The sequence below is a fragment of the Triturus cristatus genome, chromosome 4_1 (assembly GCF_964204655.1).
Source record: "Triturus cristatus chromosome 4_1, aTriCri1.1, whole genome shotgun sequence".
Taxonomy (NCBI): domain Eukaryota; kingdom Metazoa; phylum Chordata; class Amphibia; order Caudata; family Salamandridae; genus Triturus; species Triturus cristatus.
This window is the reverse complement of record NC_140585.1, coordinates 595,866,182-595,878,465: the sequence shown is the minus strand read 5'-3', so window position 1 is coordinate 595,878,465 and position 12,284 is coordinate 595,866,182. Positions and strand designations below refer to the sequence as shown.

The window sequence follows — 12,284 nt, the reverse complement described above, 5'->3', positions numbered from 1 at the left end:
AGAATTGATTATATCCTGTTGAACTATAAACTTTGGGGTCACTTGTTGGATATGGTGGTTCTCCCCTCTACTGATAGCGACCACAATCCCCTGTCCTTGTCACTGTCCCCTTTGTCGACGGCAGGGACTAATGAACAAACTCCACATGATTGGAAGTCAACACGCGAAGTATGTCCTTCAAATTGTGGGAGGCGGCTAAAATGGAGGAATATTGTTGGCAATGAGGACAAGATGCTGGAAGCAAGATCAATCATGGCAAACGTCCTGTCCAGTTTGGACCTTGCCACAATTAGCGCCCACGAGATCTCCATGTTGTTTGTCCAAACCACTAAAGCCCTAGCTGACCTCTTTTCAGTTCGCAATGCAAGCCCTAGGGCCAACAACAGATGTCGCCCTAAGGGCAATCCTGGTTGGTATTCGCCTGCCTGTCATAACGCCAAAAGGGACCTAATCAATGCAGTTAAACTTAAGGACGGTGGTTTGATTAGTACTGCTAGGAAAAGTTATAGAGGTGCCATCTCTAGGGCAAAGCTAGAGTGGGAGAACCAGTTTTGGTGTGATCTGAAACTGGCAAGCTCCGCTAGGGACTCGAAGGGCTTTTGGGAACTGATTAGAGCTAGAGACAAACCTGTGGACTCGCTCATAACATGCAATATCTCTGAGGCCTCGTGGTTCGACCACTTTTCCCATCTATATAATGTGGTAACGGGTAATGGGGAAGTTTCTTTGATGCCCCTTTATTAGACCACCTTGAGCGGAGTATAGACTCTTTGTTTACGGTTAAGGAAGTGGTGGACGCAATTAAATGTCTTGTCCCCAACAAAGCTGCGGGGCCGGATGGCCTACCAGGGGACCTGTTACGCATCAACCCGATAGAATGGGGAAACTTATTGCCTCATTATTAAATGCTAGTTTTGCAGACGCAGCTCTCCCAGAATCCTGGAGGGGTGCTGAGGTCGTCCCGATTCTCAAGAAAGGGTGTCGGGACGACCCAGCAAATTATCACCCCATAAGTTTATTAGACTCCACGCAGAAGGTGGCAGGAAAGGTGGTCCTGGTGAGGGTTTTGCAGTGGGCAGAGGAGAAGGGTATCCTGTCCGATTTCCAGGCAGGCTTTAGAACAGGTACTGGGACCATTGAGCAAACATTCCGGTTGATGATGCTCTATTGGAAAGTGGTTGTACTGGGCAAAGGCGGTCTGTACCTTGCATTTATAGACTTACGGACTGCCTTTGACCTGGTCCCCCGTAGCCATCTTTGGAGGGTGTTATCTAGGCTGGGTTTGCCCCCATATTTATTGTCTCTGTTAATCAAGTTGCACGTTGAAAATTTTGCGCAGATCAGGTGGGGAAACCAGGGTCAAAAGACACCACGAATACCTGTAAACAGAGGTGACCGTCAGGGAAGCGTTTTAGCCCCCACTCTGTTTTCATTGTATGTTAACGGAGTGGTGGACCACCTTTTACAAATCCCTTCAGATGCCCCATCGTTGGCAGGCAGGAGGGTACCCACCCTTCTGTTTGCAGACGATACCCTCCTGATTTCCAAGAACCCGGCAGGGCTACAGAGCCTTTTAACTAGCTTCCAGTCTTTCTGTGATTCGAGAGGATTGGAAATTAATACTGGAAAGACCAAGTATTTGGTCCTGAATCCCCCAAAGAAGATTGGTAGGCCACCCACACTAAAATCAGTCCCCCTAGAAAGGGTCATAGAATTTGACTATCTAGGAATTCGCCTCTGTGACACCATGAGATGGAATTGCCACCTCCACAAGATGCTGTTGAGCCATAAGGGGGTGGCGGGGGCACTACTTAAAGAACAACGGGCCTCCTCCCTTAAACCAATTGCTCCAGTACTTGATATTTATAGGGCAAGAGGCGTGAGTGCGGCGCTTTATGGGGCGGATCTTTGGGGTGTGCAGAATGTGGACCAGCTGTCTTGCTCAGAAAATAAATTTCTCAAGGACTTAATGGGGCTCCCATACAGCACTCCAACCTTACCACTACCGCTTGACATGGGTAGTTGTCCCATTAGTGATCAGGCAAGGTTGAGTCCTCTCCTTCTTTGGGCTCGCATTTGGAGAGTCCCCGAACTGGCCAGCTACGCAGCTGGTTTGAAAGAGGTCCTATCGATGCCTGGATTGGCCTAAGATCAGCTGGTTGAGGGAAGTCAAGCGACTACTGGTAGAATTGGTTCTAGAAGAAGCTTGGCAGTTAAGGACTGCTCCCCCCAAGTCTGTCTTGAAAAAACTGTACTGGAGATGGGTGTTAGACGGGCAAAACACTAATCCCAAACAATGTAGGTCCACTGCTGAATTTCTTTTAGTGAAGGAGGTCCCATTTTGCGAGCCCTACCTTGATATTATATCAAAACCCAGAGACAGGGCATTGTATTTTAAATTTAGAGTAGGAACACTTCCCGTGGGGGAACTAACTGCTAGGTGGAAGGTCCCGGCCCAGACGATTCCCTCTTGTCCGCATTGTATGACAAGGATAGAGTCAGTTCCCCACTTCCTATTATAATGCCCTGCCTATGAAGCTCCACGTCGCAGGTGGTTGACACAAAAGCATATGCAAAGGTTACAGTGATTGTGGTATATGGTGGCAAGAAGACTAACCTGTAATGCACATCTGGAGTGTCCTTTGTCAATTACACTGGTTCTTGGTTAGTCAGAATCCCTCTTAAAGTAGAAACTCTTGCACGCCAAGCAGTGCATGGGTTCACACCAATCTATCTGAAAGAGGGACATCAACTCAGCCTCGGGTCTCAGGATAAAATTCAATTTAATGTGCCCAGGAGAGAAGGCCTAGGGAGCTAGAACAGAGGGTAGAGCATTTACGTAACATGCTGAAAACGATTGGAAGAGCCTCCCCGAAGCTTTGTGTAAAAAAAACATATTGGCACTCCAAAACCTTTCAACTGGTTAAGAATTATCTTTTGGTGATTTTCCCTATCGCGGTTTCTCATCGGTGTAGGTCACTGTCAGCATGGGAAGCCTTCACCTGGGGGCTTAGCTCCTGACAAGTGTTATTAAAGTTGACAGTTATCAGTGTTGCGAGTCTAGACCTATCAATGTTCTTTCCTCTACGGATGTACCTAGTTTTACAAAGAATGATTCATTAAGCATTGGAACACTTAAGTCTCAGGTAATGAAATGCTTTCACTGTGGAGAACGAAACAAGAAAAATGTGCATTTGCCTCTTAATACTACATCTGCAGATGTTCTACAGAAGCATGACTAGAGGAGCGTGCCTGGGAATCTAATAATTTTGTACAATGAATTCCAATGGGTTTTTGAGATTCTGAAGTCATAGATTTACTCATTCTCTGTGAATCTACCAAAAAACTTCTGTTTGCTCATTATATTGACATTTCATAACAGGCAGGACTAACTTTCACCTATAATATCAATGCATCTGGCTAAATGGAACCAGAGAGCAATGTCATGAATGAATGCTTCATTATAGACTAATGGTGTCATGAATTGTTCCTTGGTTAACAACCCAGGCTTGAAAAGTGCCGCACATTATGAACCGTTTCTTATTAGTTCCTCAGTGACATATCATAGATGTCTCCTACTTCATTACCCAGTACCAGCACAAACAGACAGCTTTCACGAATGCTTTCTGGTTCAGTACTTGGTAATAATATACAGTGACCTATGTGATGACTACTTCCAAGTATAATCCCATGTACCTGTACACAAGGACAGATATCATTATTGCTTTATCGCTCACTAGCTGGTACCGACTGATCATTAATGCTTCCTAGGCTACTATATGGTGCATGTATACTGACATCATGATCTCCAGTGTGTGCAGAGCAGGAAAAAAACCGCAGTATTAGCAAATACATAATAGCAAAAACTCTGAGTTACAGAAATGCTCTTGCTTTGTGGTGTGGTAAAGACAAAGTTTTGTGTATCTCAAGGGACATGCAAAACAAGCATTGACAAAGACAATAGGTCTGGCATTGGTCATCAGCCTATTGGCTTTGTCAGTTCTTGTTTTTTTGTTTTGTCCTGGTTTTTCAAAACTTTATTGTTGGGGAAGCTGCCTGGCCCTCAATCAAAACAAAAATATTAGCTAAAAGCAAAAATATTTTGGTCTGAGAAAGCACACCTTGCCGCAGCATTACCTGGAACTTATGGGAACTAGTTTATGAATCGATGGTCTCCTTGTGAAAGGGCTACATTTCGTCCTTGCAGTGAAGTTAGCCAATGGCTGAAGCATGTTAACCCATTGCCCCATGGCGTATGCTGTTGTGGGTGGAAGAAAATGTGAATGACACAATAACAGAACAATGGATTAACAGGGTTGGCTATAAGCCACCACTTAAGCAAGTATATTATACATATAGTTCTACTAAAATAAATAGGTCTTGGATAACACCAGAACTTTAAAAAATGTAGCTCAAAAAAGGAAGCATGTAAATGGGTTTTAATAGGTTGGACAATATGGATACAAAATACAACATGGATTGCTAATGAGTTGCGAACATGCGTGACTTGGTCTTCAATGAATGTCCTACATGAGAGCCTGCTAAACTGGAGCGTGCAAAATTGTGACCAATTGTGTTCCTTTTGTAAATGAGCACTTATGCGGACCCCTAGGTTAATTCTTAACAGAGCTTTCTGCACTTTACATAAGAGGTGTGGACGATCTGTAAGCAATAGCCAAGCTGAGGAATCGGTCCCAGCGCAAGACGCACACACCTCAGTAATGAAGCGGTAACAGCACAAGAGAGCAACCAAAGTGATCAATGGATTTATTGGCTTCCAGGTCACATGCACTGTACAAATAAAAGGCATTTCATGGGTTGCATAGAAGGCTTTCAGATGCAGAATATTAACCAATGTGGGGACTAAGAACAGACATTCCCCATCTCGAAATAGGAGAGGAGGTGGAAGATATTCAAGAATGCACTATTTCATTCTCGAGTTTAATGAGAATGCATGTACATTTGAATGCAGAAGATACAGTACGCTCATCAGGGCAGATGAGGGATCTATTTCCAGAAATTCAGAACATCAAAAGGTAATTCAACTTCAGTTACGTATCTGAACCTATTAAATCGTCCGCGGAAATCAGCGGGTAATCCAAAATGCAAAGGGAACACGCAAGGCATCTTCTGTTAAACTATGAACTTATAAAGGTTCTTTGATGGGATACAAAAGTGCTGTGAACTCCTCGTTCAGTGCAGCACCGAACAATGAGCCACCGCTGCTCAGTGGACCCTACTAGACTGACCCACTTTGTACCCGCGTAAAACAATAAATCATCAAATTTCCTGTTTTAAAGAATTCTGAAAGTCTTTTGAACAAGCTGCTCTTAATGTGTTTGGTCACAGGCATTATACCTCCGAACCTTATGAGAAACAGTCGAACCAGGCATTGTTGCAAAGTTGAGATATGGTTGTGCTGCTCGCGTTGTCCACGCCAGCACAAGAAAGCGGATTCTTATGCCGAGGCGGGAATCACTAGTCGAATGCATTTCCTGTGATTCAAGTCTGTTTACAACATTCCCATTCATGGCTTTCCTTATGTGTGCGGATTGAGACAATCAGACTTCCTGCCCCTGTTACTCACACTGCCTCGAGGAATGCAATGCAAGTGCCCCACGCTTCCTTCGGACTTTAAGCAGCGTCTTAGCACAGATGTGCCATTTGTATATGAGAACCTTTTTAGCTTCTGAAATGTAATCTTAAACATATCAACGCGCTATATGATACACCGAAGGTACTCGCTGACTAAATAGTTACGGTTACCCAAGAGGCCTTGTATTAAATGCATTTTCACAGTTTGGTGCAGCTTGGCCAAAACCATCCATTGTGTATGGCTGTCTCATTATATACTGGACTGCTTCTGAGCATCCTTTTGTGTGCATCAATTTCAAAAGTATTAGGGTTTGTAGCAAAAAACAACCCCAACAATCTGCATGACATCTCACACGGGGTTGTGCCAGGTTCTGCATATTGTTGGGCTTTGTGAAACAATGTGCGAAGGACGTTTGGCTTTTGAGAAAATAACTTAGAAAATGCAGATGTTTATGCTTGTGCATCAGCGTTCTCCATTATGTATACTTATTTCTAATACGGTCTGTCAGATATAATTCTTCCTTCGCTACTAGTGGTCATATTTGTCGCCGAAGCCCTGAAACGGTGATTCGCATCTCAGCGAACCCGAAGCCGAATGGACACAAAAAATGTCCTGGATCTTCATTATCACCATCAACACAGCATAAAAATGCCAAGCAATGGAACGGGAAAATCCTGTTTAACATCCTTTAGGAGGGCTTTCACATAGTGCATCAATCTACATTGCTTAAGCAAACTTGTTTTTCTCCCAGTTACTTTTGGGATTATTGAATTTAGAGGGCAGTAGAGTCAAATCAGAGCTAAATTCATATGCAATGGGATCCCTGTTCAATGCTGCCCTTTTGTAGTCTTTCATCATAAGAGCTTTGGACAATGGACCACAGACACTAATCCAACAAACTTATTTGTGAATGTATCTCTTTGAAAGGAACAAAATAAGATCTGGAGGAAGCAAAACAACTAACTGGGTGGTAGAGGAAGAAAGGGAAACGAGGTAGGACAAAGGGAGAGAGAACAGCAAGGGCTAGACGGGCAGAGCATGTTACAACCATGTTACAAGATATTTCAATGTCTTGATGCATCCTGTCTCCAGATTGGTCATTTCATGGAGTACGAGACATCCACACCATCGAAAACTCTGCTGCTGAAAGAGCCAAATACAAGCCCTCAGTATCTTTACAACTACAGACCTATGTTTAGCCTCTCATTCCTGTTCAGGGTTTGCCGGATGTCTGTAGGCATCTTACTCTGTGTCCTCCATAAACAGTACAGCATTCTCGTACGTTTCCGTCTCGTCGTTGCCTGCAGCAAGAAACAGAGATGGCTCTGACGCAGATCAGAGAATCACCGCTCACTGTTGTGGATGATGGTCTGCACACGGATCTGCTCGACTTCCCAGAAGCCTTCAACACGGTTAAGCCCAATCAACTCACGCAATGGTTCTCAACAGCCTGTGACGTTAGCGGAACTGCCCCTCAGTGGTCCACCTCCTTCCCGTACAGGTCTCACCACATGCAACTGGTGCACATTTCCACACCGCCTCATGCATAAGTACAGCGTAAAGGTTGCTGCAATATGACTGGATCAGGTTTCAGGCCCTCACGCCCTTACACCCAATGCTTTCTCTTAAAGATTACACTACAAAATCACACTCTTCCACCCAAGCAGATCAAAAGGGCCTCCAGGGACACGACGAGGCCGCATAAGAGGAAAGACGTGCTATGTAAATACATTACAACGCAATACCCTCTAAAGGCTCCTCTGAGGCTTCGATGCAAACATGGTCAAGGAAATTGAGAGAGAGAAGCCATGAGCTGTGTAATACCGTAAAAGTTTCATTTCACATACGAAATGTCTGCACACACCAGGTAATGTTTATTATCTCACCATGCACTTGCACCTCTATCGATATTTGAGGTATTTAACAAGAGGCAAAAAAAAACAATCACCCTCTTAAATACATTGCATTGTGGGTAGCACCATTTTTGAGGCAAGTCATGACCTTGCAGAATTGGAAACAAATGGTATCTTGGCAGAACTCAAACCGGCTTACGTGCAAGAGGTTTATGCACTCAATAGCTACCTCACACCTTAAGCTAGGTCACCGAGGTCCTAGCTGTGTGAAAACATTTTAGGGACAAGATGTTCCATTTCACATGTACAATGGTAACAGATCAATGAAACTGTTATCGTGGTGGTGTTAAAATTAGTATTACAATTGTTGGATCAAATATAATTCTGAAGATGTAATATTATTATACACTTTCAATAATGCTTTCCCACAAATACCATCACAATGTTTGTCACTGCATCATAGTACATTTCCGCAGCATGTGGTACGCTGCTTCGAGGAATACATCTGACACCGGTCACAATTTACACCCCTACTATCCCCCTACATGGTATGGCCAGAGGAGCCAAATATCCACGGCCAGGATGAGAAGGAAATATCTTGCCATGCTATGAAAATCTAAATCTAAGAATGTAACATATTTTGAGATATAATATAATCAACACCTGAATGGGCTAGAAAAGAAAGGTCCAAAAGGGAGTAGTTCACAGGAGCTTAACAAGTCTCCCTGAACTGATGTTGGTACACTCTGGTCATATGGACGAGCCTATATATATTTGGGGGATTGGGGGCTGGAAATCCACCTAATACAGTGGCGCATGTACATGAAAAGGTGAGATTTTGTGCGGAGGTAAAAAGGAAGTTCAGACTTACTTCTTTTCTGCTCTAGACACTAGGAGGCTAGAGGAGACCTTAATGCAGAAGTGTCCAGCACAGGTCCAGGAGGGCTTTTGTTTAACAGGTCTGTGCATGTTGGGAGCTGTGGTCCTTGCCTGGTCCAAACTTGATGAGAATGAACTGTAAAAGGAACATCATGCCTTAGTGGCATAGCGTCATCTGCCAAGCGGCTGGAGGCCCTGAAAGCGCTAGAGGTGTCTGACTACTTCCATGTCTACTATCGCATGTATCCGGTACAGATTCCAAGTTACACACTCCTACCAGAGGCAGCGTCACCACTGCAACAGAACTTAAGAGTAAAGGCAGCCTTACCTGAACAAGAAGTTCCAGCTTCCTGTCATCTAGGAGGTGCACCTGACATCGCCGGCCCTCCGTCATCTAGAAGGAAAGAAGGGGGAGTCTTGTAAGTGACATAGTATAGTACCTCACACACACTTGTGGAGTCCTGGCTCCTTTTTACATAGAATGCAGCAGACAGACATTTGCAGATCTCCCCAAGACACAGCCAAGGAAGTGTTTACCAGGGAGGCGGTCCCCAGAAGCCAGGCCTCTGCCTTTCCTCAAGCTCAGCCGTGATTGTATTTGTGTTTGAAAGCTGAGAGGGGAACAGAGTAACGGAGACCGCATGGCTTGCAATGGCCGGGATCCTGCAAGTGTTCCTGCCTCAGATGTTGTGCTTGGCAGTGTTGTGAGGAAGCCGCCAGCCTCCAGCCTCCCCTGCTCTCAAGGTTTGGAATCACACCGCCCCATGCTCTGGGGCCGGAAGGAAAACCTGTCACATTGTTCACAAACCCTCCTCTGTTAGACTTTCTCCGTGGGTTGCACTTTCTTCAGACCATATAAAGCCGGAAGACCAGATTCACACCAGTTTTGTAGAAAAGTGAAAAAGGTAGGCCTCCTCACACATCGCCAAATGTGTCCCTATTCTCTCTTGAATACCCTTCATAGCACCGCGGCGGCTCACTGGAGCGCACCTGGCGGACATGTGCATTTGTACGTTTTTTATTTGACTTTTTTCTCCACAAGGAAAGTATGTTTCCCATTGAGAAACCACTTCCACTAAACACTCCTGGACTATGGAGATATTCCCCTTTTGTTTATGATTATGGAAAGACACTTACTCCTGCCTTTCTCAGGAGATGTTTCACATGTGTTTCCATGTTTGTCAATATCCGCAACCTTCTGAGTTTGCAAACCTCTCCTACATTTACACTCCCTTCTGCGGTAAACCTCCCTTCCCGCCCCCACTTGTAAACCTACTACAATGGACCATCTGATGTACCGGCATACTGCCCGCAGGAGTAAGTCACACTGGTGTACGTGTCTGCCTATCCTGGTGCTTTGGATCCGATGCTAAGGGTGTATGCTCAGAAATCCCGTTTGTAGACTCTGTGTGTAGGCCCCGAATAATTAAAAACACACGGGAATGTCTTCTGTGACACTAATCTTACTTTGAGTTGTTCGTTAAATTCGGATTCAGGGGCAAACGGCGTTTGTATCCAGATACGGATTTCGAGTTGCGCCCTAACTCTGAAACGATTCACGTTTGTTTCTTGCAGTATCCCTCGTGGTATTACCCGAGGAGGGGTGCAATCCCGCAAGGTAGAGCGCCCACTTCGCTCATGCCTTAAGTGTTCCGGTCCTGATCGCTGCAACTCTGGGAGGTGACGTCCCCCTGGGGACACACACAAGGTGTGACAGCAGTTTTACTCCCGTGACACGATTTTACCTCCCAGTAATTTAGAGGAAGCCCTGGAGCGTCGGCCACATGCCCACGACCACACATCGGACATGCTTTTCTACCAAGAAGTCCTCACAAATGGCTGTGACAAAGTCTGTAGACACAGCTGCTCGGCCTTGGCACAGGGGCTTCAGCGAGGTATTTGTCAAACCGGCGTGCAGAAATACCCACCGGCAACAGAGGGCATCACGACTCGCAGCGACTCCCTGTGTGCCAACCCCTCTAGGTAAACACAGTGTGTGTCGGGGCGACGCGTTCCTGCCTCTGTTGTCCGAGTGAATATCTGGGCTAGATACGTGTGTGTCCTTCACTGACAGACCCCTCTCCAGCTGTCCCCTAGCCCAACATCTGCGGCCTCCTTTAAACAAACACACTGCCAGTGGTCATGTTGTGAGCTGCGTGCCACCAGTGGACCCGAGCTCGAGGCTCAGGCGGCAACGCACGAGCTTCACTGACGTTATAAATGCACTCAAGAGTTCCTGTTAGTTTACAGCGGGATTCCTCACTCTAAAAACAACTGCTTACATGTATATATTTATAAATAACCTTTATGTTATAGTTATTGGTGTTATCATAATATTCTCGTACAAAATGCCACAGACGCTGTTGTTTTTGGGTGAAAAGCGCTATATAAAAATGAAACATCAAAATCAATACAATATTCGCGCATTTAAAAAGATAATTTCCCGGTAATCTCCAGGTGCGTCCGTGCCAGGCCGTGCATGTGCGTGCCTGCGTCTGTGTGTGTTAACAGTGCACAGGCCTGTGAACACGCCTGGTCCGTGTCGCTAGGCATGCAGACATGTCTTCTATCAATGTCCACCTAGCCGCCATCTCCTTTTCATAACCATCTGCACGTGGAGATTTGAACTTCTGACCTGCCGTCAAAGGAGGACTCGTGTAAAACGAGACCTCGCGTGAATGTTAACTGGAGACCGCCCACCCGAGCGCTGCAATTAATGCTCGAATACATTCAGTGGGCACGATTAAAGGGGGGTATAAATGTTATAGGGGGCGCAACCATTCCTTCAGTGAATCATGGCGCAGCCATAAAACGCTGCAATCTGGAGCACTGGACAGCGGGGGGGGGGGGGGGGGGGGGGGTTCAGCATCTGAACTACAGGGCAGTATTACGCAGGCAGACCCGCTCTAGTCTGAGTACCAGAGGCGCATGTCACTAAAAACAGACACCTCCAGAGGCGCAGCACTCATGAGTGCAGCAGGAGCAGTGCACCAGGACCCGCGGGTCTGAGGGGTCCCCTGTACCTCCACGATAGCTGTTTTAATCACCACCGGCTGAGGTGGTGGGGGAGGGGAGGCTTCGATTCCCATAGTTAGTGTTATGGACCATGGCATCTTTGTAGGTCAGTGGACACCCAGGCTAAGAGCCCGGGGCACACTGGAAGCGCACCTGAGTTACCTGCAGTCAGGGCTTTAAGTGGGCCGGGTCTAAAAAGCAGGTGCTGAGACGGGTCCCTATCGGGCTCTCCATTTTTGTCCTCACTCTCAGGGTGAAAAAAAGTCTTAACTCAGCAGCAGTACCCCCCTTCACTGCTGTTGGGGCACCTTCAAAGAGACTCGTTATAGTTCTCCCAGTCTCACCATTTCAAAACTGACGCATTTTCAATGTTGTATACAACAAAGCCATAGTTGTTGCTTATGTATTTTAGGCAACTAACAGCCATTGACAAAACCAATAGTCCCGGCTTGTTGTAGGTGTGATGTTACTTCTTGTATTGCATATCTGGATGCAATGACAGAAGCAGCAAAATACCAGTTGGGCGGCGCACTATGCTAACCAGTAACCATATATTTTTAGCTCACGTGTTTTAAGCCACGCTCTTAATTACATGTGCCACGCCCCTTGGAGAGATCCCCCCAGTTTTTGTATTCCACTTAACACCCTGCCTGTAGTGACTAACAGTGCCTATACTCACCCCACCTCAATTCTCCCTACAGACCCCTGGAAACAGAGATTGATTTGGTTTGTTTTTGTTGCCCAAGATTTTACTAGCAACATTGATAGTTTTTAATTTAAGCACATTGTTACTTTGTAAAAATGGTTAAACAAAACAGAAGGCGGCTGATTAATGTTGCTGCAGAGGTCGGCGAAGAGGGACTCTGCACGCCTTCGGTTCAATGGGAAGGCGTCCATCTCTGTGGTCATGCACCGTAATTCATGCTGCCAGGATGCCCTTT

The 12,284-nt window shown here is 45.8% G+C and overlaps 1 protein-coding gene across 7 annotated transcripts in view; it reads right to left on the bottom strand.

The window, feature by feature from the left end:
• Positions 1 to 12,284, bottom strand: part of FRMD4A (FERM domain containing 4A) — a 713,130-nt gene that overhangs the window by 294,054 nt on the left and 406,792 nt on the right. For all 7 annotated transcript variants that reach the window (XM_085652949.1, XM_085652947.1, XM_085652946.1 and 4 more), the window contains exon 2: positions 8,657 to 8,722. In XM_085652949.1, the coding sequence (XP_085509075.1) occupies positions 8,657 to 8,722 (66 nt within the window). The remainder of the gene's footprint in view (positions 1 to 8,656; positions 8,723 to 12,284) is intronic.